The sequence below is a fragment of the Chrysoperla carnea genome, chromosome 1 (assembly GCF_905475395.1).
Source record: "Chrysoperla carnea chromosome 1, inChrCarn1.1, whole genome shotgun sequence".
Lineage (NCBI taxonomy): Eukaryota > Metazoa > Arthropoda > Insecta > Neuroptera > Chrysopidae > Chrysoperla > Chrysoperla carnea.
This window is the reverse complement of record NC_058337.1, coordinates 90,986,250-91,012,543: the sequence shown is the minus strand read 5'-3', so window position 1 is coordinate 91,012,543 and position 26,294 is coordinate 90,986,250. Positions and strand designations below refer to the sequence as shown.

Here is a 26,294-nt window from a genome sequence, read left to right as displayed (position 1 = left end):
ATAATATATATTACATTTACTTATACACATATAATACATATGCATAGGTACATAATTTTTACAAAAGTATGAAAAGAGGGAGGTAATTTCATTATAATGGTAATATTATAATTGTGTATATAAATACTGTGAGTTTTTTAGAAATAATAATCATAATTGCCTTATCATTTGATTAAAACGCGAGAAAAACATCTTTTAATTATTAAAAAAAAGTTGTGTTTTAGTGCTTTTCTTAGTTTAGAAAAATTTGCCACAATGAAATTGGTAAGGATTGTTTGCATTTTTTTATTTCAATATTGGTGGAAGCGCTTGGAAATATCATTTAAAAACAAGGGGATTTCGATTATGTCCTGTTGAAACTTACTTGTTATAGAATAAAAGCTTAAGTTTTCCTTAAAACTGTGTTTAAATTAGATAATGTTGTAAACATAGAATCTCATATCCGTTGTTTTTTATTTTTCAATGCTTTGACGTCGATTGAGAAACAAAACACTACTATTTATAAATATTGCAAAACATACATGATTCGTACATGCTTACAATATTTTTCAAAATTCATTTATTACATCAAGTTTTGTTCCAAAGTTTGGAAAAAGCCTCTTAAACTTACATCTGCAAATCCCTTCTTAAATATACTTTGGTTATGCATCAAATTGCATTCATTGAACTGAATATTTAGAGGCAGGGTTGTTTACTGTTCCAAAACCAGTCTTTGATTTAAAGTAGCTTAATAATAAAATCAAAATTTTCATTGTAAAATATAAACTATCAAAATATTATCGAAATAAATATAAAATAAATATTACCAAATGTATCTGACCTGGACCTGGTTGTGACGAAAATATATTTTTAAAATTTTAGTATATTGGTTATTTTGACAATTAGTTTTCAAATGTAGCTCTTGCTCTCGAGATTGGGATAAGACTGTTTGTACGTACTTGCAATCTCATACCTTTAAAACATTGGGAAAATAAAAATTGAATTATACGTCAAGGAAGTCGCACTAGGAAGATACGGAATATTTTCGATGATTTTGTCGGTATTTTGATAAAACATTTTGTTTCATTGAAAGACATTTTAATATACATTGATCATGCAAAAATGTTTGATAGTCAGATTCGCATAAGGGTATTTTCAGTACACATTAATCAAACACAACATTTTTTTACCATGAAAAACTCTTATTCAAAAACTCCTAATGCAAAAAGTATTATAAATTTCTTTGACGATGGTGAATAAATTACCTTGTTCCTTAAAGAGTTTTCCAAATTGAACTGATTTTGAAGATCATGGCCAATTGTTTAGTTTTACGTGTACGGAATCCTAAACTCGCACTTGAAAGATAGCTAAGAACACTAACCATTAAGTTACCTTTCAAACGAAACAAAATTTCAAATTTTATTCATCCGTTTAGGCGGTACGATGCCACAGACAGACACACACACACATAGCGGTCTTACTTATTTTTGAATTCGTGGGTTAAAAATAAGTCAAAATCGGTTAATCTGTTTAGAGCTACGATTCCACAGACAAACAGACAACCACACAGATAGAACAGATAGACACCTTAAACTTAATAACCGCTCTCTTTGTTAGTCGGGTTTTAAAAAAAGTGTTAAACATCTCAAGATAAAATGTTTCTTGTAACAACGTCATTGCTGTTTTAGATATAATTCAGAAAAATATTCAAAACATTGCCGTGTGTGTACAGCATAACACGCTTAATTTAACCTGAACCTTTCTTGAATCACAATTCAAGTTATACCAAAATTATTTTTTGAGGAAAAACCTTATAAAATATACATTTTATTTATACATGTTCTTTTTTATGGTTGATGATTTACTCTTTACTTAGGCATTTAATTACTAAGTACTATATCATCATATTGTACAAAATAAACACATCTTTTTAATTGGACAAGTAAATTACGCGAATTTTTAAGGTAATAAAATGAAGTAAGGAGACGTAGGGATAGGTGCTATTCAATTGTGATCCTAAAACTTGGCATGATGACATTCAAATTTCGTTTGAAAGCAGGGACATTTCCATTCTAAATTCATCTAGTTTCTAACCTAATAAAAATTAAGTTTATTACTCATAAACATTGGGCGTTGATAGCTCAGACAATAATCCCAGAAAGAAAATTAACTATACCCGGTAAAAAACTTAAACTCCGGACGATATTTGCATTGTAATGGAAAGTCAGACGCTAGACATAGGTAATAATGATCATAAAATTTCCTAGGGGGCTGTGTACTTTAGAAATGAATTACTTAGCATTATGAATAAAGTTCCCAATTAACCCAATTCTAAAAAAATTTTTATGATTAATTCATGGTTGATAAAAAAAGAGATCGTCATCATTGATCTCAATTAACTGAATATCTTCGGTGATTGAACCACGTTTTGGCAAAAGAAAGATAGCAACCGTCATAGCCAATGGTTGTTCTATCTAAACTGAAAGGATGAAACTATAGATATAGTTTCATACTTTACTTAATAGATAGATAGTTTTATTCTTTACTTAATAGGCTTTATGTTTTTAAACATTCTGGTTCTTCTTTAAATGATAAAAGCCTCAATTTTATGTAATTCAGGGTAGATATATTGTATGTAATAAAGAAAATTATAATTATATAGACATAAAATATTATTTATTTTAAATAAAGCATTTAAATTAGTTTTACATCCAAAATAATTCAACTTTTTTTTATATACATAATAATAAAAGTTTTCACTCATTTTCAGATAAATTTTTGCTAACTCACTTTATCATTAGTAACTTTTTTGCGTTGTTTACTAACTCTTTCATGCAACCGTTTGTATTCATCTCTGTAGAAAAAGTCCATGTTTCATTAATGCTCAAGGATAAATTAAATATGCAATATGTATACGAATACAGAAGTACACTCAAACTTAATTATTTTCAATGGTTTTTTTTTATGTTTATGTTTAAATAAAAATATACTTCTTGTTTGTTTATAGCTACTAGTCATTGCTGCCGTATGTTTGTCCTATGTTTATGCTCGACCACAACCACAAAAGGATGAAGAAGTTGCTATCATTAGTCAATCATCAAATCAAGACCCAGATGGTGGATACCAATGGAGGTAAGTTAAACTTCATTTCAGGAAAGTCTTTCAGCGGTATCTTCCTTGAAATAAATAGTCCTAATTGTTTACGGTTGTCTAAGTATTGGACTGTAGAGCTAGGATATAAAATCTTGATGATTCTTTCAACAATTATTTGGGTTTTTGTTTTGAACTTGTTTTGGATAAAATAAACTTACATTTATAATTTGAAACTTTAAGTAAATTAAACTATTTGAAGAACAGATTTCGTTAATATTTGTTTTTTGCCCAAAATTGTAACAACTCATTTATGTAAAAACTAAATTGATGAATGACTACAGAAGCTGAGGTCTTGGATTTTATAGAATCAAAACATTATCCGAACTTCTTCTCTTCATAATTGATATTTAGCTTATTTGTTTTGCGCGATTTCGGAAAAAATTAAATTTAAGAAGTAATACTTAACTTTTAAATAAATATCTTATACCGTCCATGACCTGTAGAACGAAAACAAAAAAAGGCAGTATTTTTAAAAAAACTATACAATTTTAAAATAACCGTTTGATGTAATTTCTACAAAATTCTTTACAAGACTCAATTCTAAGAAAAGCTTTTGTTTTAGCCATTAAAACCATAGCCCTTTTTGGATAATAAGAAAAATACATAAACTGTTTGCATTGTCATGACGCAGATAAACTTTTTATAACTTTCACAGTAGTTATTTCAAGGAAAATAGACAAATCGTAATTTTCAAATCACCTTAAATGGTATTTAATTCATAGTTACAACATGCGAGCAGCAAATAATAAATTGCCTTAGGACTAGTTTGATTATATTTCCATCTATTTTTAAATTTAATTCTATGTGAAAAAAATCCAACAGTTTGATATGATCTTTTTGCACCTCTAACGTAGAATAAACAAGCAAATCATTGAAAAGAATCTTGAAAGAATGTTAATTAATAAATAATATATATTAAATATTAATGAATGTTCATAATTAAGTAATAATAACAAAAATTTCCCATTGTTATAGAATTGAATAAAAAAAAGAATATATTCATTGTTGACATATAAAGTTTTATTAAACAATATAATACCAAATTACATAATATAATTTAAAAGACATGCAATATATAATATAATTAATAATATAAACATTAAATCATATAAGTTTATTTTATTTTTATTAAATAAATACTATTATCTTCATATAATATTTTTTGTTATGCGAATAATTATTTTATATATAGACAAATTACACAGTTTATTGTCAGTATTGAAGTATACGTAAATATACGAAACTTTCACGTCAATGATTAATAGTTATAATTTCCAGATTTGGATAAGTACGTTTTTGTACGAATCTTAACTTGGTAACCCAAATTGATAGAGAATCTTGAAATATCTTTTTTTTATGTGTTATTTTTAAGTATTAGTACTTTTACAAATAGGATAAGTTTAAAAACCAAAACTATCAATTTATGAAAAAAAGCCACTTTTTACCGTTAAAAATCAAACGCCTTGTTTCTCTAATATTATCGGACGGGTTTAGTATAAAATAAGATTCAATTTACTCATTATTTGAAACTATCTACAATCAAGTCAACTCTCAATGTTTAATAGTTTTAGAAAAAATGAAAACTATAGTTTTGCCCTATTTTAAAGCCTCACGGAAATAGAAGGATATTTATGAAAAAATGTTTCAAACAAAGTTATTAATTTTTAGATAAGAAATATTTCACTTTCAAGTTCACTTTTTACGTCCTCAAATTCACTTCTTACGTTATGAACACGGTAAAAAAAATTTCAGCTTGATATCTCCTTCTGTTTTTGAATTATTGTGATGACGGACAAACGAAAATGGACTAATTAGGTGATTTTATGAACATCTATATCAAAATTTTGTTTGTAGCATAAATATTTCTAAGCGTTACAAACTTGGGTCTTAAGTCAATGTACTCTTTTACATTTCATATATAGGGTATATAAAGTTTTTTCCCAAAAACTAATTTTTATTTTTAATATTTTTGTCAAAATGATAAAGAGATGCTTCAATGGATATAACAGAGTACCCGCTTTTCTCTTGAAAACAATACTTTAACCTTCCTTAACTTTATACAAGGAAGTAAAAAAGACAAACCTAAACCTTACTGGCTTCAACATGTGAAAAAAATAGCAACTTGCATTTTTTGTTAGTTTTTTAGATTATTATTGTAGGAAATTTGACTTTCTTATAAGACTTCTAAGGCATTGATTGGATAACTGAGTGAGAAATTTTCATTTAAAATCAATGAAAATAACTTTCTAGGGCAGATTTTTTTTTCAACAATATATGAGTATAGGAAAATGCTGCATGTGATTTGATAACCATTTGCTAAAAAAAACTTTGGATCCTCTTGAAGACTGGTATGTTATAAGTTTTTGAGCTCAGTAGGGTGCGACGGCCGTTGTATCATGTGGGGGTATTCAATCAAAAGTCATGAAAGGTTACGTACTAAAAAACAATTTGTACGATATGTATATTGGGTTTGGTATTAATACAAAAGCCTTGATGAGTTTATTTCAATATAACATATTTTATGCTCAAAAAATTAAAATAGCACCCCTAATACACCGCCCGTTATAATTTGAGGATAATTAAAAAAATTTTTAACGTTACATTTTCGTGTATGGCTTTCAGTAAAAGGTCTTGAAGACTATTTTATTTTGAATTATTCTTAGAATTCTTTAGTTTTGTACGGGCATAACAGGGGCATCATTTGGTCTGTTTGTATATAATATATGTACAATTCGAATATGATTTTAAAGATATTTAACTTAAGGTATTTTTAACGACGTTTTGACCTTAGAAGCATTGATCGCCTCTATTCGCTGCTTTAAATTTTCGAGTCTGTCGATATTTAACACGTTAAGGATAGGAATACATTCTATCAAGAAACCATTTTCAAATTTTTTTTATATGTTTTCTTAACTGTAACACACTAAAAATCGGATCATTATCTCATTTATTTTTTGCAATTACCGGCGAGTCACTATCCTTAAGTCAATTTTTAGACCAGGATCAAGTTCTTGAGAGCTAGCGTATGAAAGCTGAATGTTTTTATTGCTCTATGAAACTTCAAAAGTTTTAACTTAAATTTATTTTTTTGATTCCTATATATCAACACACTTCAAACTATATTTTTTATGTTTCAAATTACAGTTATGAAGCAGCTAATGGTATTAAAGCGCAAGAAGTTGGAACAATAAAAAAGGCAACTGGCCCAGACACATCTGATGTGATTATTACCTCTGGTTCGGCATCATGGACAGCACCTGACGGAACCGTTATTAACTTATCATACACTGCCGATGACGAAAGGGGCTTTGTACCAGTTGGTGATCATTTACCAACACCTCCTCCAGTTCCAGAAGCAATCGCCAAAGCTGTGGAATACTTATTATCATTACCATCAACCACAGAAGCTCCACGTGCCGGCAAAAAATAGTCAAATAAATTAAAAAGATATGATAATTTTATTAAAAATTAGTTATTACTTAAGAATGTTGAGATGATCTCTTAAATGAGGAGAAAAATTATAAACAAATTGTTTTTTCAAAAATTTTTATTTTTATTTTGTGGATTCCCAAATGCACACATACGCAATGATATAATGATTACGAGCCAAACGGAAAACAAAACAAAACAAGTCAATTTTCTTTTATAGTTTTTATTTTTTTATTTTTGTGTTCACATTCATCCTCATGTTTCTGAAAATTCTAAGTCAGTTCTAAGTTTATGTTTCTTTTACATTCAACACATTTGTGTCTTTCTTCAATAACCCATTTTTATTTTTGTTTTTTTCTTTTCCAAATAACAATCCCAAAATGAGTACAATAAAAATGTATTTAAAAAAAAACTTAAAAAAAAAAAAATAAATAAATATAATATATAAATGGAAATAAATTTTTATATTTTTAAATAAGTTGTTTATTTTTATTTTAAAATACTTTTTATAATTTTTATGGTTATTGAACTTAAAAAATTGGTGAATGTTTCAGATAAAATTCATCATAGTTTTGATAGATTTGCATAGATGTCTCACTATGTTCTTTAACGTGGAAATAATTATATACTCGATTTTTTTTAGCATATTGTTATCATCCGGCTCTTCTCAACTCCAGCATAATTTAATTCATTCTCAGTTTACATAAAATATTCTACATAGCATTGTATTGTCTCCATTGCGATTGGTAAGAGTATTATATTTAATTTTTACTTTTTAATATGCAATGTGTCGATTCCTCTTAAAATTTAAGTTTCTAAAACTCGTTAAAAAATTTTGTAAATAACGGTTCATATTTCAATGGAAATTATCGTCAAAATTTTTGTAGCATAAATATACATAATTTCCTTTTTTCGAATTTCATAATAATGGGGAGTATTATTATTTTTGATGAAAAGGTACCAATGCGTTTCCAAATTAATAACATTAATACCAAAAATCATTGGAAAATTTAATTAAAAACATAAGAGGCGGGAAGCAAAATTTGAATCCCACAACTTTTTGATGTAATTTGGATCTGTAATTTCGAATCAAACACAAAGCCAAAACATTTTTATTTACAAAATTGGTAAACGAAAATGCTTCTTTCATAAGCCAGGTGTGAATAAATGCCCTCTATCACTCTCTTTCTCTGTACCGGCACCTGATAATATCTGATATGGTTCGTGGTATGTTTTCACAAATTTTTTTATACTTAAAATTATTGTGCTTTAATAAAGTCATGCAGAGAGGGAAACAAATAGTAACTACGATGGGCTAGATTTGAGTGGTTGCATGGCTTTATTGTTCAATTCTAATCAGAGTAATCACTCTAAAGCAAAGGTTGGCAAAACGGTTTTAATAGGTTAGTTGTAAAGGGTTTTTTCTCCAAATTACTCATAATTGGCTTTATAGTTCAGTTCATGTAAATTATAGATTTGTTTGAAATTCCATCTAATATATCAAAATAGTTGGTGCACGCTTCGTCCGCATTTCGTAACTTTTCAAATAAATTTTAGGGACCTTGAGTCCAGTAGGTGGAATAGTTATAGTTCATTGTGTTTATTGTTTTCTTCTTTTCATCGGTATTTTTGTATATTAACATTCCCTATATTACGAATTACTTAGCCTACCAGCCTTCTAACACAATGTATTAAAATTTGATCAATTCTCGAGACATAAAGTTTAAGCGATTTTTCGCAAAACTACATGAAAAGCTAAAATAAAACGTCTTACTTTGACATGGAAATAGAAAGTTTGACGTGGAAAGTTTGAAGATTCCAGTATTAAATTCTGGAAATCAACTTTGTTGTAACAGTAAATGAATTAAATTGTAAATTATGTTTAAAAATATGTATGCCAAATGTAAATTTATGTGTTATAAAGTAAAATAAGAAGATAAAACTCATCATCAGCCACCACAGTTATAAAATGTAAAAGTGAAAGTGATTCTATTGATACGATGGTTCATCTTAAAAAACTATACTTATATTAATACTAAGTATACGGAGATGCGACAACCAACATAACTACAATGATTCAATCGAATCGACCTGGTGAACCACTCATATTATAACAACACAATTTATATGGCTTGACTTACGGAGTGTTCTACATACTGGTGGCTACGAATTTTATAAAAGGTTAATTTCGAAAGAAGTATGGCATCATTGAAATATTTTTAACGTTGTGATTTTCATGATAGGAATATACGATTTTTCTTGCATGCCAAACAGGCTTGCGATATTCAATACTAAAGATGGCAAGAACAAAAACTTGTTTCCTTTAAACTTTTAAATTAAACTTTTACCAGAGCCGAATAGTAGTAATAATAATAATAATCATGGGGTTTAACCTCCGTTTCTCATACCACGTCTATAACAGAGGCCACCTACATCTTTATTTTTTATCTTAATTTATTTCTTAAACTACATCCGAATATATACAATTAATTTTTTTGATGTGGGTGGAGTCAATTACTTCGTTCTTATCCAAGCGACGACAGTGTGATCAATTTAACGCCCTAATAACTTCTTTGTTCTCACAGCCTAGATTTGAACCCGTAACCTTCCAGCCAGTAGTCAAAGTTAAGACGCCTTAACAAGCTCGGCTATTAGCCGGTTGGCCACTGTCATTAAGTGTATTGCAGGATTACAGGTGCCATCATCCATAATATTTTCACATGTAGATCTCAATTTTATATAAAATACTGAAAAATAAGCCAGCAGAAGTTTTTAGGCTGAAATAATCCAAGGAGTCTAAATATGAATTCCTTCCATTGAGGATACTTAGTCCACGGATTGTTTTATCTCTGAATTAACTCATCATAATATCTATAATAAAATCCGAACAGAAATAATACCTACGCTACAGGCGTAATGCGTTCGAATGTATATCAGGGAAATCTTCAAATTGAAGACTCAAGTCAATTATTTATACTCTTAAAGGCGTAGAATTACAATTAAGTAGTATAGTGGGTAACCCAGATCAACGAATTTCTGAATCTGATACCTTTTTCGTGAGTAACTGGATCGGTTCTTCTTATTGCAACCAATATTAATCTAAAGAGTCATAATGGGCTCTGTATAGTGCAATGACTTACCTGGTATGCTAAATTAAGAAAGTGCACTTAACTTAGCCTTTCAAAATGGTAAGAGGGAATAATCATAGGAAAAATATCACAATAAAAAACAATCTAACCCAAGTGGTACAGTAACATTTTATATTGTACATTCTGTAGATAAGTATGAATAAAGAATTTTTATAAAAAATCTTAAATAACTCTACTAAACATGAATTAAAAAAACCAACGCCTTTAAAAATGATGATCAAATAGAAACCAAGCCTATTTATTGTCTTCGCTTTGTAATAATATCATCATCCATAAACAAGAAGACTGCGACTGTATGGTATAAAAAAGAAGAAGTTAAACGAGATAAATTATAATTTTTAGCATGCAAAACATGTGTGTATCCATTTTGAATTTTTAATGAAAATATAATTATTATTTTAATATTTTATGTATTGTTACGCAATGCTTTTATGTTATTTTATGGGTATATTTTATACCTTTATGTTATTTTAATATTTTTAAATTTACAGCTCAATTTTGTATTATGTTCATCCATAAAAGCCTTACTTTGAACAGTCCTTAGCTTACATTTTTATCTTTCCATGTACTCATACCAGTAAATAATGTTACCAGGCACTAAACGCTATCTGGTAAAATGCGAACGATGTGTAAAAAATTCAAGAAAATGATAAATTGATTATGTATAGGTAATTCAATAAATAGTAAGTAAAAAGATAAATGTATGCAATTTTCGGAGAGGAGTATTTGATGAGGTTACAAACAGCACGTTCAGTTCAATACTTTTCATTTTCTTTAAGAATATACTATACAAACGGCCTTTAGAAATTTAAAACAAATGGTAAATTTCCACAATGTTTTCGAGAACACCTTATATCATAATAAACAAATCTTCAAAATTCTGAATAGTGTTGTTGGTAAGTATGTTTAATACGTTTTAACTTGTAAGGAAAGTTACGAAACCTATTATAAAAATATATCAACCAGAAAATTCAATAAAATTTTTCAGTTTGCATAAAGAAAAGTGTTGGAAGGTATATTATAAAAAAAAATCTTCAAATAAATCCCAATCAGCGTTATGGTTTACACCTGAGATGGTTAGAAATTTTATAATTCAAATGTTCAATGGCTCTGCTGAGGAGTATAGTAATATATCAGAATTCATTCCCCCAAAAAAAGCTCCTCCATTGATTAGTTTGCTTTTCATATGAGTTGATAAAATCTGATATAACCAGCCTTAAAATTTGTATACAGGATTTTCAGAAGTATGACAATCGCTTCGTCTTGAAAGTTAAACATTTGGAGAAAACGAATAATTTAAAAGCTAAGCTTGATCTTCATTTAAAAATCAACTCTTGGCATAATAGATTCAACAGAAATTGGAGAATGGGGAAGGAAATTTTCTTATTATAATATATTCTAATGGAAAATAGTTACTAATAAGATGTTTTCCAAGCCAACAATGTTATAGCACGAAGTATAAACACAATGTTAACGAGAATGTTTGTGAATAAATATTGCGTCATTGCCAGATGAACTAAACCAAAATCTACATAAATGAATACATGAAGAATTAAAAACAAAACAATTAAGTACAAAGTAAACGCCAAACGACCTCCATGTTCTTCAAAAAGTTGTGTATACTTCAAAAAATGTAGGATTCTTCCACTAAATAAACATTTGAATCTTAATAATTGATGAAAACCTGAAATTTGAAAGTTACCATAAGTTTTAGCTTCAATTATAAAGAATATTTATCACAGCAAAATCATTTATCTTTGAAGAATAAATAAAAATACCGTTTTGGTTTGCCGTTTTTGAAAAACTTTTTTGGCTTTCAATTTAATCCCAAGTTCTAAGTTCCCGCGCCTAGAATATGTGCCCTATATCTTTAAAAAATCTCACAACAAGGGATTTCAAGACCTAACAACTTAAATCTTAATGGAGTTGAAGGTGATTTATACAGAGTATAAAAATTAATGAACCAAAAGATAGTTTTAAAATGAAAACTTCGTCGAATCATGAGCTTTGATATCGATGATAATGAACTGAGTCTACAGGCCACGTAACTAAACATTAAATTTTTGACGTACATGCCAAATACAACTCGAAGCAGCTAGCTATATTTAGCCGATTTCATATATCACAAAACGAACCTATTATATGTGTGTTTGTTTATAGGCAGCTTTAAAAAACTGAAAAAATAAGCTTTTTTTACTAAATGAACTAAAAAGTAGAAAATAATAATTTCAATTACTGTTAATATTTTATTGACCATAAAATAGTAATGTCCTAAGTCCTTAAAAAATATCTAAAAAAGCACCCAACGATTTTATACGATAAAATAATTTTTTTCTAAATCATTCTATTTTTTTTAGCATAAATTTAATTTATCATTTATTGAAATTATAGATTGGTATCTGCACTTCCACCATCAATTATTTTTAAGATAATCCTTAATCATGAAGATTATTTTCAGAATAATCGGGCAGACATATTAAATTATTTTATTGCCTCATCTGTACATGATAAGTGAATGAAGTTTCAATTCAATTCGACGTTTTGAAGTGGGTGGAAGCCACATTTAAAGTTTCCGTTATGAAGATACATAGATAAATAGCTACATAAGCTATTTTAAATAAGCTACATAATAAAAGCTTGTTTAAACAAATAAAAACTTCATGATTTTTCAAAAACTGTATATATGCCTTTCCTCTAGAAAGCCCATGAGCGATTTTTATGATTTAAGCAAGGCACTAGTAATTCGTATACCTACTTAGGGAAAGTGTTTATTATGAATTCGATATGATCGAAAAAATTCCCGGAAAGCTAGATTTTAGCATGAACCTTCTGTTTGTGGTCTAAACAAAACTTAAAAAGTCCCGGTCCGTATGCCGCTACAAAAGTTACTCGGGGTCAAATATCACAAAATACGTTCTTTGCGAACGGTCATTGATATCGAAAAAATAGTGGCAATCAAAGTTGTATATTAAGAAATTTTCTACAAAAAAGTATCAAATCACTCTTTTTTCGTAAGACTAACGGTTTATAAGAAAATTCGATTCAAAAAATTGTACTGACAGTAGGCACTCCTTAACGGAATCTGTATTTTTTATTTTCACACATTCCATTCTCTAGCTAGCTCATAATTTTTGAAGTTGATAGTCCACTCTTTTTGTAATGCATATTTCATTTATATCTATATTTAATGTATTTTCTTAAAAGCTATTAGTTTTGCAAAAAAAGTTAATTATGTGTTATTTGTAGGAAATTTCCTAACACACAAATTTGATAACCAATTTTTTTTACAGTGACCGTTAACGAAATATTCATGAAAAATCGTTTTTTGTGTCTCTGACCCCGGATAAATTTTGTATCAGTGCATACGGGTCAATGAGGACTTTCGGGATTTTGGTATTTTTTTGAAGTGAAATGTCTTTCTCTGTATTATTAATTAAATTTGATAGAAAATATTAAATTTTCAATGCAAGCCGTATATACAAACCCTATAATTATATGTTCATCCATATAATTATATAAACATTGTTACCATGGAAAACGACACATAGAAAACTCATGCTCGTCACGAATATGGAAGTAGAAATTTTTGAATATGTAGGAAGATAATCAATGATTAACCAAAAATGCTTTGAAATATAATGGCCAAATGATGTCATTTGATAAAACATCTTTGACAAATATATAGCCATGGTAGTGTTTTATAGTTGACAGATGAAGGAAATCATTTGATTATTTTTAAAAGTATCAACTTTAGTTGCGGAAAAGTTTCCAGAAATAGTTGGTTAATTATGTATCTTTCTTAAAAGTCATTGATTGAAAAATTAAAAATTGTTTCAAGTACATATTTTTAATTCTAAATGATGTTATTTTTAAAGTAATGAAATAAATTAACCATTTATTAAAGGTTGGAAGAAATTCTTGATTTTTATTGCAATGAAATATAATCAGTTAATATGTTGAGTGAATATTTTCAAGAAAACCAAATACCTCCATCCACAGTTTTCAGACAAAACCAAATACCTTTGTTCATAGTAAACATTAAACTGTTCACAGTATATATTTAATTAATTAAATTGTTAAAGTTGTTCTATTTTTCCGATTTAAAAAAATTAGAGTAGAAGTTGCAAAACTCTAATAGTTTTTTGAAGAGACACAGAATAATGAATTATACAATTGGCCTTTGTAAAACACAAATTTCAATTTTTGGGCGTAACACTATTTGACTTAAGCTGACTAGCTTTATGGATTCAAAGTTTTGTATAATTCGAAAAATATTTTTAGCAGAACTTAAATAATATTAGAAGTAACTTTCTATGAAAGAAATACAAACATATTTTCGACAGTTAAGGTATCGTTATATTCTTAAAAACAAAAGTGTCCTTAGATGTTTAAAAAAATCAAAATGGCAGATTTTTGGCGCGCATTAGAAATACGTATATAAAATAAATCAAACCCTATCGAATAGGGTATCAAAATAAAAAAAATTAAAAGGGAATTAATTACAAACATATATAAGTTATGGTTTTAAATGTTATTAATTAAGGATAATAAACTACTTTAAAAGTTTTAATATAGTATATAACATAAGAAGGTTTTTAAGTGTCAAAACATTAACATAACATTATTACTTACTCATGTATTAAAACGGAAAGAACATTTTATTATTGAAAATTTAATTATGCAAAAGATTTACATATTTTTTCTGATTAAATGACCAGAGAATATTTTTAAATTAAATAAATAATTAAAAAAATCAACCCGACTGCGTTAAATAAAAGCTGTAAAGAAAGAAACAAGTACAGTAGTTTACATAGCGACTTTAACAGTCGGAGTTTTTATTAAAATATAGCTCGGCTTTTGTCTTCCCTTCCTTCCTTCTATCGGCTTCTATCAAGTGTAATGCTTAACAATGAAGAAATTGAACAAGTACACCAGTTTTAATATTTAGGCAGCATCGTTAACAAACAAGGGGGATCCGATAAAGATGTAGCTAAAAGAATTAAAAAAGCAAAAGTACTACTCTACGGTTGCCAAACATGGAGAGTTACTAAAACCATCTCAAGCCAAATACAGACATTCATTAACAACTGTCTTAGAAAAATACTAAACATCTTTTGGCTAAATACAATATTCAATGTTAATCTGTGGAAGAAAACAAATCAAACACCCATATAAGACGTCATCAAGTATTGGAAGTTTGGATGGATCGGCCATATGCTAAGAAAACCTCCTGAAGACATCAACCGCCAGGCAGTCGATTGGAATCTACAAGGCAGGAGAATACCGGGAAGACTTCGCATCACCTGGCGAAAAACCGTAGAAAAATAGGCAGAACTGAAAGGCAAAACCTGGAGTGAAGTCAAGAGTTTGGCTAGCAATCGTGCTCGCTAGAGATCCTTTGTTGCGGCCCTGTGTCTCCCTAAGGATTACAGGAAAAATTAAGTCTATCTTCCCAATAATAGAACCCGACTATTAAAGTCCCTATGTAAACTGCTCGACTCGTTTCTTTCTTTTCAAATTTTATTTAACGCATTTTTTATTTTTTTATTTTATATTTTACTGAACTATACTCATAGACAATGGTTTGGAAATATTATTCCGGTGAATCGATGATAAGCAGCTCATTTTTTTATACCAAAATTTTAGTTGCTATACTATGCTTGTGAGACTAAAAAGTTAACATATAATGCTTAGTACATAATTATTATTTAGCTCTATATCTGCTCCTGTATTCAATACTCGATCCTCTTTTTTCAAAACTAAAAATACCCTTATGGTTGAGGAGTTGACATAAACAAAAACCTCTCAAATTTCTACCCTTAATAAAATACCTTACTAAAATATATAATGGTCTGTAAGTTAAAAGATAAAACATAATTTTTTTAACAAAAAAAATTTATTTACAATTATATAAAAAATACAATTTTCAAAATCTAATGAACCGAAGATTGGGTTCAAGGTTTTGGTGGTGGTGTTGGATGGTCTTCAATCCATTTAAGAGCACGTGCAATTAATTCAGGAATTTTGGGAATAGAATCACCACTTGGTTGGAAACCACGTTCATCAGCAATGTATTCTACTACTACTGGCTTACCATCTTCACCTGGATATGAGTAGCTACCACGTGATACTTCAGCAGATGTTTCAGCATCGATTTTCTTTAGTTTTCCTTCTGCTTGTTGTTGAATACCATTTCCTGCTTCAAAAGCATGATGATATGAACCATCAAATAACACTTCGGATTCTTGTGATATAATTGGCACTGGCTCCTTTGTCACTGAATCTGCACCATATACTACTGCACTGATGGCAAGTAATGCCAAAAAATTTATAACGAATTTCATTTTATTTTGTTTTTATTAAATTCCTCGACTATAAGAGTAATTCTATTTTCAAGAACAATTTTAATGTATTTATATAGTCTTTGAGTTTTGTTTATTTTGTACGTAATATTTTGATTTGCCTCCCACTTAAATAAATAATGTGTTAAAAAATTTTTTTTATACTTAGAAAAAAAAAATTGTTACATTGAAAAAAGTCAAAGTTACTTGATCCTTTATTGAATGTAAATAATATTTTGCTTTATGTGAAGATCAGCTAAAATATTTTATATAGAGTGTAATTATAATAGTATATTTATTAAAAATTATTAAAAAATTTTAAATTCAAAAAGTTTGTACAGTGATACTTGTTAAGTCACTAAAAAGAAAATATGAATATTTAAACGTTGTCTTTTCTTGTACTTGTAAGTTCGAAGGCAGCTTGTTATGAATATCGATATTTCTAATCAAAGTATTAAAACTTATAAATTAAAAGTTATGTATTAAAAAGTTTAGAAACAAATATATATTATAGGTTTATTGTAATAAAGTTGAAAGTGCTAACGCCATTAGATTACCGAACCTAAATTCACAAAATTACAAAATGTCACAAAACTTCATCGTTAAACAAAAATAATTTAGGAATCAATTAGTTTATTGTTACTACAATTATTTATTCTAAAATTTCTTGTAATGTGCTTTATTTAAATCTGTTTTACTTCATTTATTATTTTTGATTAACGATGAAGTTTTTTAGACTAGTTTTTTTGTATATTTTACCTAAATGTTAACCTCAAATATTGCCTGATGAAGTTTAAATAACAACGAAACGTTGCAACATTTGACAATTTCACAATTGTTTTTATTCACTGTCCAAGTTCCTGATAAATCCTTATCACAATTATTTAATATCATGGATGGAATTAATTTTTCCAATTAAGTTAAAAGTATTAAACATAAGGATATACGCTTAATTTATTTGGTTACGTTTTGGGGCAGCTTTTAAACTCTGACTTGAGAAACTGTATTTTAACTCGAATTGTGAATGTGTTACACATCTAGAGTTGCCAACTCTGCAACTGTTGGATAAATTGGTTAGTAGTAGCCAAAGACAGTTGCATTAACTCATAATTCATTTTACTACATTTTCATTAAACCCTGCCTTGCCTAATGATGGTACACCGAGCTAACTACTGTTTGCTTGTACTTTTTCCTCGGCCTACCACATTAAGGGTAAATAGGAAAGGGCAGTGATTTTGCAACTGCTTATACATTTTTGTTACATACGTGGATAAATTTTTTTGTTAAGCTTAGACCGATACAGCCTTTTGTCAAATCATTGAAAATTGAGCACCCTATATAAGTATAAAATCATTAATATTAATCTATTGACGATTGATTAACTTAATTATAATAAAGTATAAAATATTAGAATTTTATTTTATTAATTAAATAAATATTAATGTTAACTATTATTAAATGTTTACAAATACTTATTATAATTTTTTGTTTAAATTATTTTATTATTATTATTATTATTACCTACTACCATTATTATTATTTATTAATATTTAAATATTAAAAGGTCGTAACATATTTACCTATCTAATATATTGATTAAGTATTTTGATATTGTGAGATCATCGAATATAACACAATTCTGTGTGTTTTTTTAAGTTCATACAAAAACCCCATCAAAATCATTTGATTTATGTTTTAGTCGAGAAACACGCCTATTCTGACAGATATTAATATCATTTATTTAATTTTTATACTTGGTTTTATTAGCTATTGCCTGATCTACATGCCTTATTTGTTATATGTACATAAATTGAGATGGTTTCGTTTTGATTTAAATACCAGTGTCTATGATACCGGCCTCTCTGCTGTTTTCATCCAGATCTCATAGTCTTCATCATAATTATATCACGAAACACAGACAACGATGTGGCGATGAACCAACCATATACCACTTTATATCAATGCCATATCAAATTTCTAGGTTTTTATCAAATTAAGATTCAGTGAGTTCAAACCCCCTATGATACTTTCAAAAGTTTCAAAAGGTGGGAAGTAACGAATAAACGAAAAAGACGAAACTCAGTCAACTTTGTCCAAATTATTTCGTCGGTTTATCAAGTCCAAAAAAATCCTATTTATAAATACCAACTATTATACCGAATTTTGTTTTAACTTCGTTTAAATTTAAAAAACTGGAATTTTTGGTAGCTATCCTCTTACAGAAAAAGAGCTTTGAAATGATAACACTTTTAGTTCTCTATTACAACTTGAAGTATTTACAAAGTAAGAGCGTTTTAAGGTGATTTTCGAAAATTTGACATAGTTTTAATTTCTAAACCAGTTGAGATATTTGAAAAAAAGAATGGTGTGGATTTTAGTTTAAATGAGATGTACCAAAATGTAAAAAAACCTCAAATCCCGAAATAGTCACGAAAAATCGTCTTATGTGATATAGGTAAGTGTGTACCAAGCTCAATACTTAAAATGTAATCAATTGTTAAAAAACAAGTCATGTATGAATTTTTTGCATCTAGACAACGTAGTAAAAAATATTTAATTAGAGGTATGACTAACTGTTTAATTTGGCATCATATTTAATAGATATTATGTAATTCACTTTTATTGATTTTATTTTCCGTTAAATGACCATTAAATAATTTTTTAATAATTTTTTTATCTATGATAAAATTAACCTTGGACTTGCTAACATTCAGTTGGATAACAAAGAACTTTGAAGGTTTTTGTTTTTTAAAGCTCATGAAATTTAATTTTGATACTTTTATAGATTTTATTCAACAAGGAATACATGGGAAAAACTATTCGCATTCTATACATTTGGAGTCTTTCACGGAAAACGTGAACTGAAATCGATTTCCCCATGTATTGTGATTAAGTTTTTATACTCAAACCATTTTTTATGTTTTTAATTCAAACCATTTCAAAGTACTTGAATAAGAGTCCGATGTCTCAAAGAACGGTAGAAGTGTGGTTCACTACGTTTGTGTAACTGAAGGTCTGTGGGGGAATAATCTGAGTATGAATGTGGGAGAAATGATTGAGTCGCTGCATTTTCCCATAGAAATTTCACTAGTTATCGAGGAATGTAATTATCAGGCTGTAGACACCTATGATGCTAAAATCCTCACTAAATATAGATGGTCTACCCAATCAGAATCTAGCATAAAAAATAAAATCAGTTCTTTAGAATCCAATATCTACCTTGTTGGCATAGAACATATGATTTACGAAAGTAAAATAAACGAGGCTGTCATAATATTGCAAAAATGGATGAACTTTATTTGTAAGGAAATTGAAATTAATTATCATCATAATGCATATCTTCCAAAATCAACTCATAGTAAATGGCACGATGCAGAATGTAAAGAAAAAAGGAGAGAAGTTAAAAGAAATCTGAGAGCAATGAGGAGATTCAGGCATAATTTTAACAAACAACTCTATTTAACTAGTAAAAGTGAGTATACGCTATTATGTGACAAAAAAAAACAAGACTATAAAAATGAATTCGTGTCAAGTATTAACGAGGCTCTCAGCAAAAACGATATGAAGGCATTATGGAGAACTATTAATAGTGACAATTGTAAAAGGAAAGAAATGAATATTAGGGGTAATATAAATTCTGATACATGGGTGAATCACTATGTTAAATTATACGGAGAACGGAGCTTTCTGGATTCTGATGCGCTTAATATAAGTGAATCGGAAATAAGTGTTGGTGATAGCAACATTCAGATAGACAACAACGATATAGAATGGGTGATAAATTCTATTAAAACAGGTAAGGCTGGAGGAATAGATGGTGTCCTTAACGAGTGTATTAAAATTGCACATAAGTATTGCCACAAATTTGGCAGCCTATTACTTAAACTCTTTAAGGCTATGATGCAGAATAAACAATTCCCGGAAGAATGGAGCACTGGACTAATAGTGAATATTTATAAAGGTAAGGGTGAAATAAGTAGCCCAGGAAGCTATCGAGGGCTAACCCTCACACCCAATATTAGTAAATTGTATACTAAGTTATTGACTAACCAAATACTCCAATGGTGTACGAAAAATAACATAATTAATGAAAATCAGGCTGGATTTCGCCCGGGGTATGAAGTTATGGATAACGTATTGGTGTTAAAAAGGATTATCGACCGTAATTTACTTATTAAAAGATCAAAAATCTACCTTTGTTTCATAGACTTTGAAAAGGCATTTGATAGCATTGATCGTGGTTTACTATGGAAAAAGCTATCCAGCATAGGTATGGCGAGTGACACTATAGCTATACTGCAATCTATCTACAAGAACAACAGTTGTTGCGTAATGGTGGATAATTATTCTGCATCTCGCAGTTTCAACACATATCGTGGTTTAAGGCAAGGCTGCCATTTGTCTGCACTTCTCTTTTTACTTTATATAAACGATCTATATGATTGGATGAATAATGTCAATAATTCCTCTCCATGTATCAGCGGAAAAGAGATTAAGACGTTACTTTACGCAGATGACTTAGTAATAATGTCAAGAACGATTGGTGGCATGGGAAAAATGTTGAAGGCAATTGAAGACTATTGTTCAAAATGGAGCCTATGTGTGAACGTTGAAAAAACAAAAACAATGGTAGTGAGTAACGGATGGAAGATTTCGTCCAAGGAGGTTTGGAAATACAATGGACACACGATCGAAAATGTGAAACATTTTCAGTACTTGGGAGTTATCTTGACTCATAATGGAAAGTGGGGGGTACATGTAGAACGTATAAAAAATAGAGCGAAGAGTGCACTAATGAGTATTCGCAAATTTATTTATAAATACAATGAATTCCCACTAAAATTAATTTTAAATTTGTTTAACTCGTTAATCTTACCTATAATAACTTATGGCAGTGAAATCTGGGCCCTAAACTGCAATAAAAACGAGTTAAAAATTGTCAATGCACTAGCTTATAATTTTTATAAAGAAATTATATGTGTCCCAAAATCTACCCCTAACTCGGCCATTAACATTGAATTAGGAGTGACATCTATTGAAGAAGTCTGCATACAAAAAGCCTTGTGTTACTATTTAAGAATTACCAAAAGTGACAAATATTTACAAAAGTTATGCATGAACGGAGATTGGAGTGACCAATTTGCTATAAAAATGAATGAATTAAATATCAGGGAACCTTATGATAATATAAACAAAAACGTTATTAAAAAAAAAATACATGAACAATCCATAACTAATTCTTTAATGAACATAAATATAAAGAGTAGTCTAAGCCTCTATAGCAAACTGGCGCACTACCAAGAAGGTGCGAGATATTTGAGCAACGTAGATAGAGATGGAAGACGTATTATCGCCAATTTTAGAGTATACGGTTTTAAATGGAACAGCCTAAGGATAAACGATGAACGTGTTTGTGTTTTATGTGGTGGAGTTGTGGAATATTTATTGGAGGATTGCGAAGGTACAGCTGGATGTTTAAAGGACAAGGTTAACGAATTCAATTTGTCTTCAGCAGTGATCATTCTGAATGAGTATGACGAAAAAAAGCTTCCCGTCATAGTAGATTATTTAAGCCATATTTTAACCAGGCGACAAACTTACCTATAAAATTGCTCCCTAATTGTTTGTCTTCTCTCTGTTACTTAAAAATTGTATTACTAACCTTTCCTTTTTTTAATGAATAGATTTTTAGATATAGAATAGATTTAGAATTAATAGATATAATGAATAGATCTATGAATTACTTTTCTTTTTCTTTTATTTTAAAGAACATTTAGAATTTGATTCTATTATTTAGAAGTTAGAATGTAAATAATTTGATTTTTATGTTTATATATTATAATATTTAAAATTAATTTGTGTTTTTTGTAATTATTTTGTTATATATTGATGATTTGACTTGATAATTTGATTTGATTTATCAAGAAAATTTGTAAAATTGATTATTATATCAAATAAATGAAATGAAATGAATAAGAGTCCGATAGACTACAAGTTGAATCATATCTTAAAATATTTTGAAGTTATTAATTATTGCACCAGTTTTTAAACGGGTTGGCTACACTCATGTTTAGACATAACAAGCAATCTGGCTGTAATATACCTTGTGTGATAATACTGAAGGAAAAGGAAAAATTGAAGGGGTATTCATTTTATTTTATCGTGTTTTCAGCAAATAAAGGTTCACAGGTTGTCAAAATCATTTAATCTGTCTTCCTTGCATTCAAAAGGGATAGGACAACCTTAGAAGTAGCTTTAATCAAAGGTCCAATATAACTTTATGACTTATGTTTGCAAGTTAATATTTAATCATTTTTCAACTTTCTACGCAAATTGTGATTTAACGAAATTTGTGTTATTTTATAGAAGGATTTTTTAAGTGACTGAGGTTTTGAAAAAAAATATGCAAAATTTTTCCCCAAAACCATTTGAAATTATGTTTCTGTATTCAACAGCTTAGCTGTTGATGAACTACTAGGATAATTACTAAATTGGAAATCCATCAATATAAAAAGAAGACTATTTTTTTAAACGAGGTTAATTTTGTTAGCACTTTTTGTATTAATTAATATTAAAAATATTACACATTTTGTGCAAATATTATTTACTAGAGTATCTATATAAATATTATATCACGTAAATTTCCTATTAGTAGTTTGAATATTAGTGCCGGTCAAGAATATACGAGTGTAGAGTGATAACTAGTGATTTTGGTTCCTCCGATGAAAAGAAATTACAATTAATGTTTAAAATGTATAAAATATTTTTAGTAAGTTTATTTCTACAAATACTTAAGGCAGACATTTTTAACCAATAACATAATAGAGTGTCACATTACTATCGCTTTCGGGAAGAACAGTAAAATTTCTAGTGGAAAGTTTTTTCGCAACTTTTGGTTCGAATATACCCTTACCGAAAAAAATCTTCTTAAAATTAAATTTAGTTGCATATGTACGCTCCATGTACAAAAATACTCTATTATGCTTGAAAAAAAAAGGTAGGAAAATGTGACATATTTTTCGTGAATGTGATATATAGGCTCATTTAAATAATTATACTTTTATGTATTCAGAAATTCTAAAATCTCTAAAAATAACTATATAATATGTATATAATTTAGCTCCAACTGTTTGATATAATACATCAGATTAAACTGCAATAGATCTTTCTTCGAAAGATCAAATTCAAAATACAAAGTACCAAACATGTAATTTCTTGTACAGTCGAAATTTTAGAGAATGTATCCGTATTTTCTTTAAGTCATAAATTAATGTTTAATTCTTAATGTTCCTTCCGCATTGAACATTGTGTAAAGAAATATTTCAAATTACTTGCAGATTATTTCCATAAATGTTTGTTTAAGTCAATCATTACCACAATTGAATCCACAAAATTTTTCCACACCAACATCAACAGTAAAACCAATTGAAATCATAACAAATACAGAATACTTTGGACCCGATGGAAGTTTTAACTATAGTTTTCAAACAGCAAATGGAATAAACGTAGCCCAATCGGGATATTTTAAACATAATAATTACACAAATGATCAAAACCAAAACAGTAATGTTTCAAGTAAATACAGAGAAGATATTCTTGTAATACAAGGTGCATATTCATATACGGCACCCGATGGACTTCTTGTGAATATCACGTAAGTAGTTTTTTGTAGCATATCAAAGAGTTCTGATTCTATTATTAATTCGTTTTAAAGTATTACTTTTAGAAGTTCCAGTGATTCGAGTAACTCTTTTTTGACTTTTTCTCGGACTTCTGGTATATTCATCTAGATATTTGTATTTGTATTATGATGATTTTCCAGCGATATTCTCGAGCTGTTTTTGCCGTATTTCCATCATAAAATCTATACATAAAATGCATATCTGAATAGTAGAACATCGGAAAGGCATTGAATATCAATAGTTGACAAAATGTACTTAAAAAAATTCAGTCATTTAATTAAGTGTTCAATTGTCGAAAACGTCAAATATTTAAACTAATCATGCAAAGCAAAATGGTCCAGCGTATGAAAGGAATAAGAGAATTTTTTTGAATATATCTTTATTTTTGGCTTGATTGTGAAAGTTAAGATATATTAAAAGTTGTCTTTTCTCTTTAAAAATTTGTCCCTTTCCCTTAACGGATCTTAGAAAAAATATATCAAATGTTAATGATATTTATATCGTATAAAGTAAACTAATAGTGTATGTACTATTACCACAAAACATTTGGATACATTGTTTAAAATCCTTGTTTAAGACAAATCATGACCAGTTAACTTTGAATTTCTATTATTATTATGACACATATTGTGTCTAAATTTGTCCTTGAGTAAAGTAAACAATTTTGATTATGAATTCATAAAATTGATAAATATTTTTTATATTTTAAAGATATGTTGCTGATCAAAATGGTTTTCAACCTGAAGGTGATTCAATACCCAAGACATCAACATACAGTACACGATCATCGTCAAATTTGGGAGTAGGAGATTCATCTATAAAGCCAACCACTACACCAATACCAATTATTCCAAATCCACCAAATGCTTAAATAACAACATGTGTGTGTTATTTCATTATCATTTAAAATAAATAATTATTGAAAAACTTTTCATTCTATAGTATTGCCAGTGTGTTTGTTTATGGTACAGAAGATCGAAGTGTTTTTTCGCATCAAGCTTATTATTCGTAAGCGTCTTTGTTTCGACGAAGTATGTCTTCTTTCCCACGGTTATTTTTTAATCAACAAATTTCACTTTGACGGATATCCGTTTCATTGTTACCATAATTCACGACTTCAAGAAACTATAGGTGGAACTTTATTGGCGGTTAAAAAGGGTATAAACATTTATCTCTATTTTGGTGTAAACAAACAAAAACCATTGAACACATTACTGATTTCATGTCATTTACAACTCTTGTTCGTAACTCAATTATTCATTTAGAAATTCCCTTTTTATGCCATTTGATTACATGTTCTAAATAATGTTTTTATAATCATTTCCTTTAAATATTTAAATCAGTAGAGTTCAGCTTAGTATTTTGTAAATCCGAATAAGGAGATACATAAAACATAAACGCAAAAGTCGTTTTATCCCAAAAAGTCACTTACAAAATATTAGCTCTATACTTACCATTCAGTAAAAACCCTTTGGTCTCCTTACCTATTATTTACCTACTTAATTTATTAAATTATTAATTAGTTCTTCTTTCAAATTGAAATGTAGCAACGTATTAACGAGATTTTTGGTAAAGTATCAGCTGGGGTAGAAACAGTTTTCAACGTCACAAGAAGCAGTAAATTGCTGAATTATTTTCAAAATTCGATCATCAGTACAAAAGCTCGATTTCCTTCGGCAATTTGCTAAAAATTAGATTTTCCATTGGAAAATCAAAAGTTTATTTTGTATTTCCTGATGAACCCTAAAATAAGTTTTTCGCTTTAAATAAACAAGATTAACTTGAAACATTTGGTGAATGAAACATGCGATTAAACTGGTTTAAGTACATGTAGTGTGTTCAGTTTTATTAATATAATGATTACATGGTGACTTCAACGCGCGATGAAAATTCAAACCCAAATATTAAATTTTCAAGTGGGAATCAGTAAATGGTATTTGCGACAACAGCCATAGTCTCGTGATAAACAAGACCCAACTAAAACAATTCAAAAGCACTTGCTTTATTTTTTTTTTAGTTTAAGCTTTTCATAGTCGGGACTTAATACCTGATGTGACAGACACAATCTGAGATTTTGTTAAAGCGGCGTTAGAACCTGTCAATCCTATCAGTTTTTGCTCTTGGCATATTGTAAATTGTTAGATACACCACAGAAAATTTTCTTCGAGAAGAATTCGACGTTATGATATTATGCAAAAAATCTTTGGTTATCTGTTTTTTCTATGTAAATACTATACATTCTGAGTAAATAAATTGTATTTGATTCAAAACTTTACAATCTTTTTACAAAGAATTCCTACATTAATTATTATCGAAAACAAAAATAATTCGAAATACTTAGAGGTAAAAATAAATAACTCAGTTACAACATTATATATACACATGTGATACACACATCAAAGCTTAGAGACCCAATTAAAATAACTACACTCATCGCATTAACATTTCCACATTTACAGCATTATTATGTTAATTATTTAAAAAGATTCATCTAATCATCAGAATGGCTCGAAGGTAATAAAAAATAATTTTTATATGGTCTATAGCATTCTCACCGAATA

The 26,294-nt window shown here is 28.6% G+C and overlaps 3 protein-coding genes across 3 annotated transcripts; 2 read left to right on the top strand and 1 right to left on the bottom strand.

The window, feature by feature from the left end:
* The first annotated feature begins 132 nt into the window (after nt 1-132).
* Nucleotides 133-6,676, top strand: LOC123305141 (endocuticle structural glycoprotein ABD-4-like). Its single transcript, XM_044886768.1, has 3 exons — nt 133-264; nt 2,987-3,111; nt 6,277-6,676. Exons 1-3 carry the CDS (start codon nt 256-258, stop codon nt 6,560-6,562), a joined length of 420 nt encoding a protein of 139 aa, XP_044742703.1. The 5' UTR covers nt 133-255; the 3' UTR covers nt 6,563-6,676.
* An 8,932-nt stretch (nt 6,677-15,608) lies between these two features.
* On the bottom strand, nt 15,609-16,109 carry LOC123303087 (larval cuticle protein LCP-17-like). The gene has a single exon (XM_044886190.1). The coding sequence runs from the start codon at nt 16,052-16,054 to the stop codon at nt 15,665-15,667; it is 390 nt and encodes a 129-aa protein (XP_044742125.1). The 5' UTR covers nt 16,055-16,109; the 3' UTR covers nt 15,609-15,664.
* Nucleotides 16,110-22,702: 6,593 nt separating this feature from the next.
* Nucleotides 22,703-24,667, top strand: LOC123305431 (endocuticle structural glycoprotein SgAbd-2-like). The gene is made up of 3 exons (XM_044887143.1): nt 22,703-22,820; nt 23,389-23,705; nt 24,445-24,667. Exons 1-3 carry the CDS (start codon nt 22,794-22,796, stop codon nt 24,602-24,604), a joined length of 504 nt encoding a protein of 167 aa, XP_044743078.1. The 5' UTR covers nt 22,703-22,793; the 3' UTR covers nt 24,605-24,667.
* Nucleotides 24,668-26,294: the final 1,627 nt, after the last annotated feature.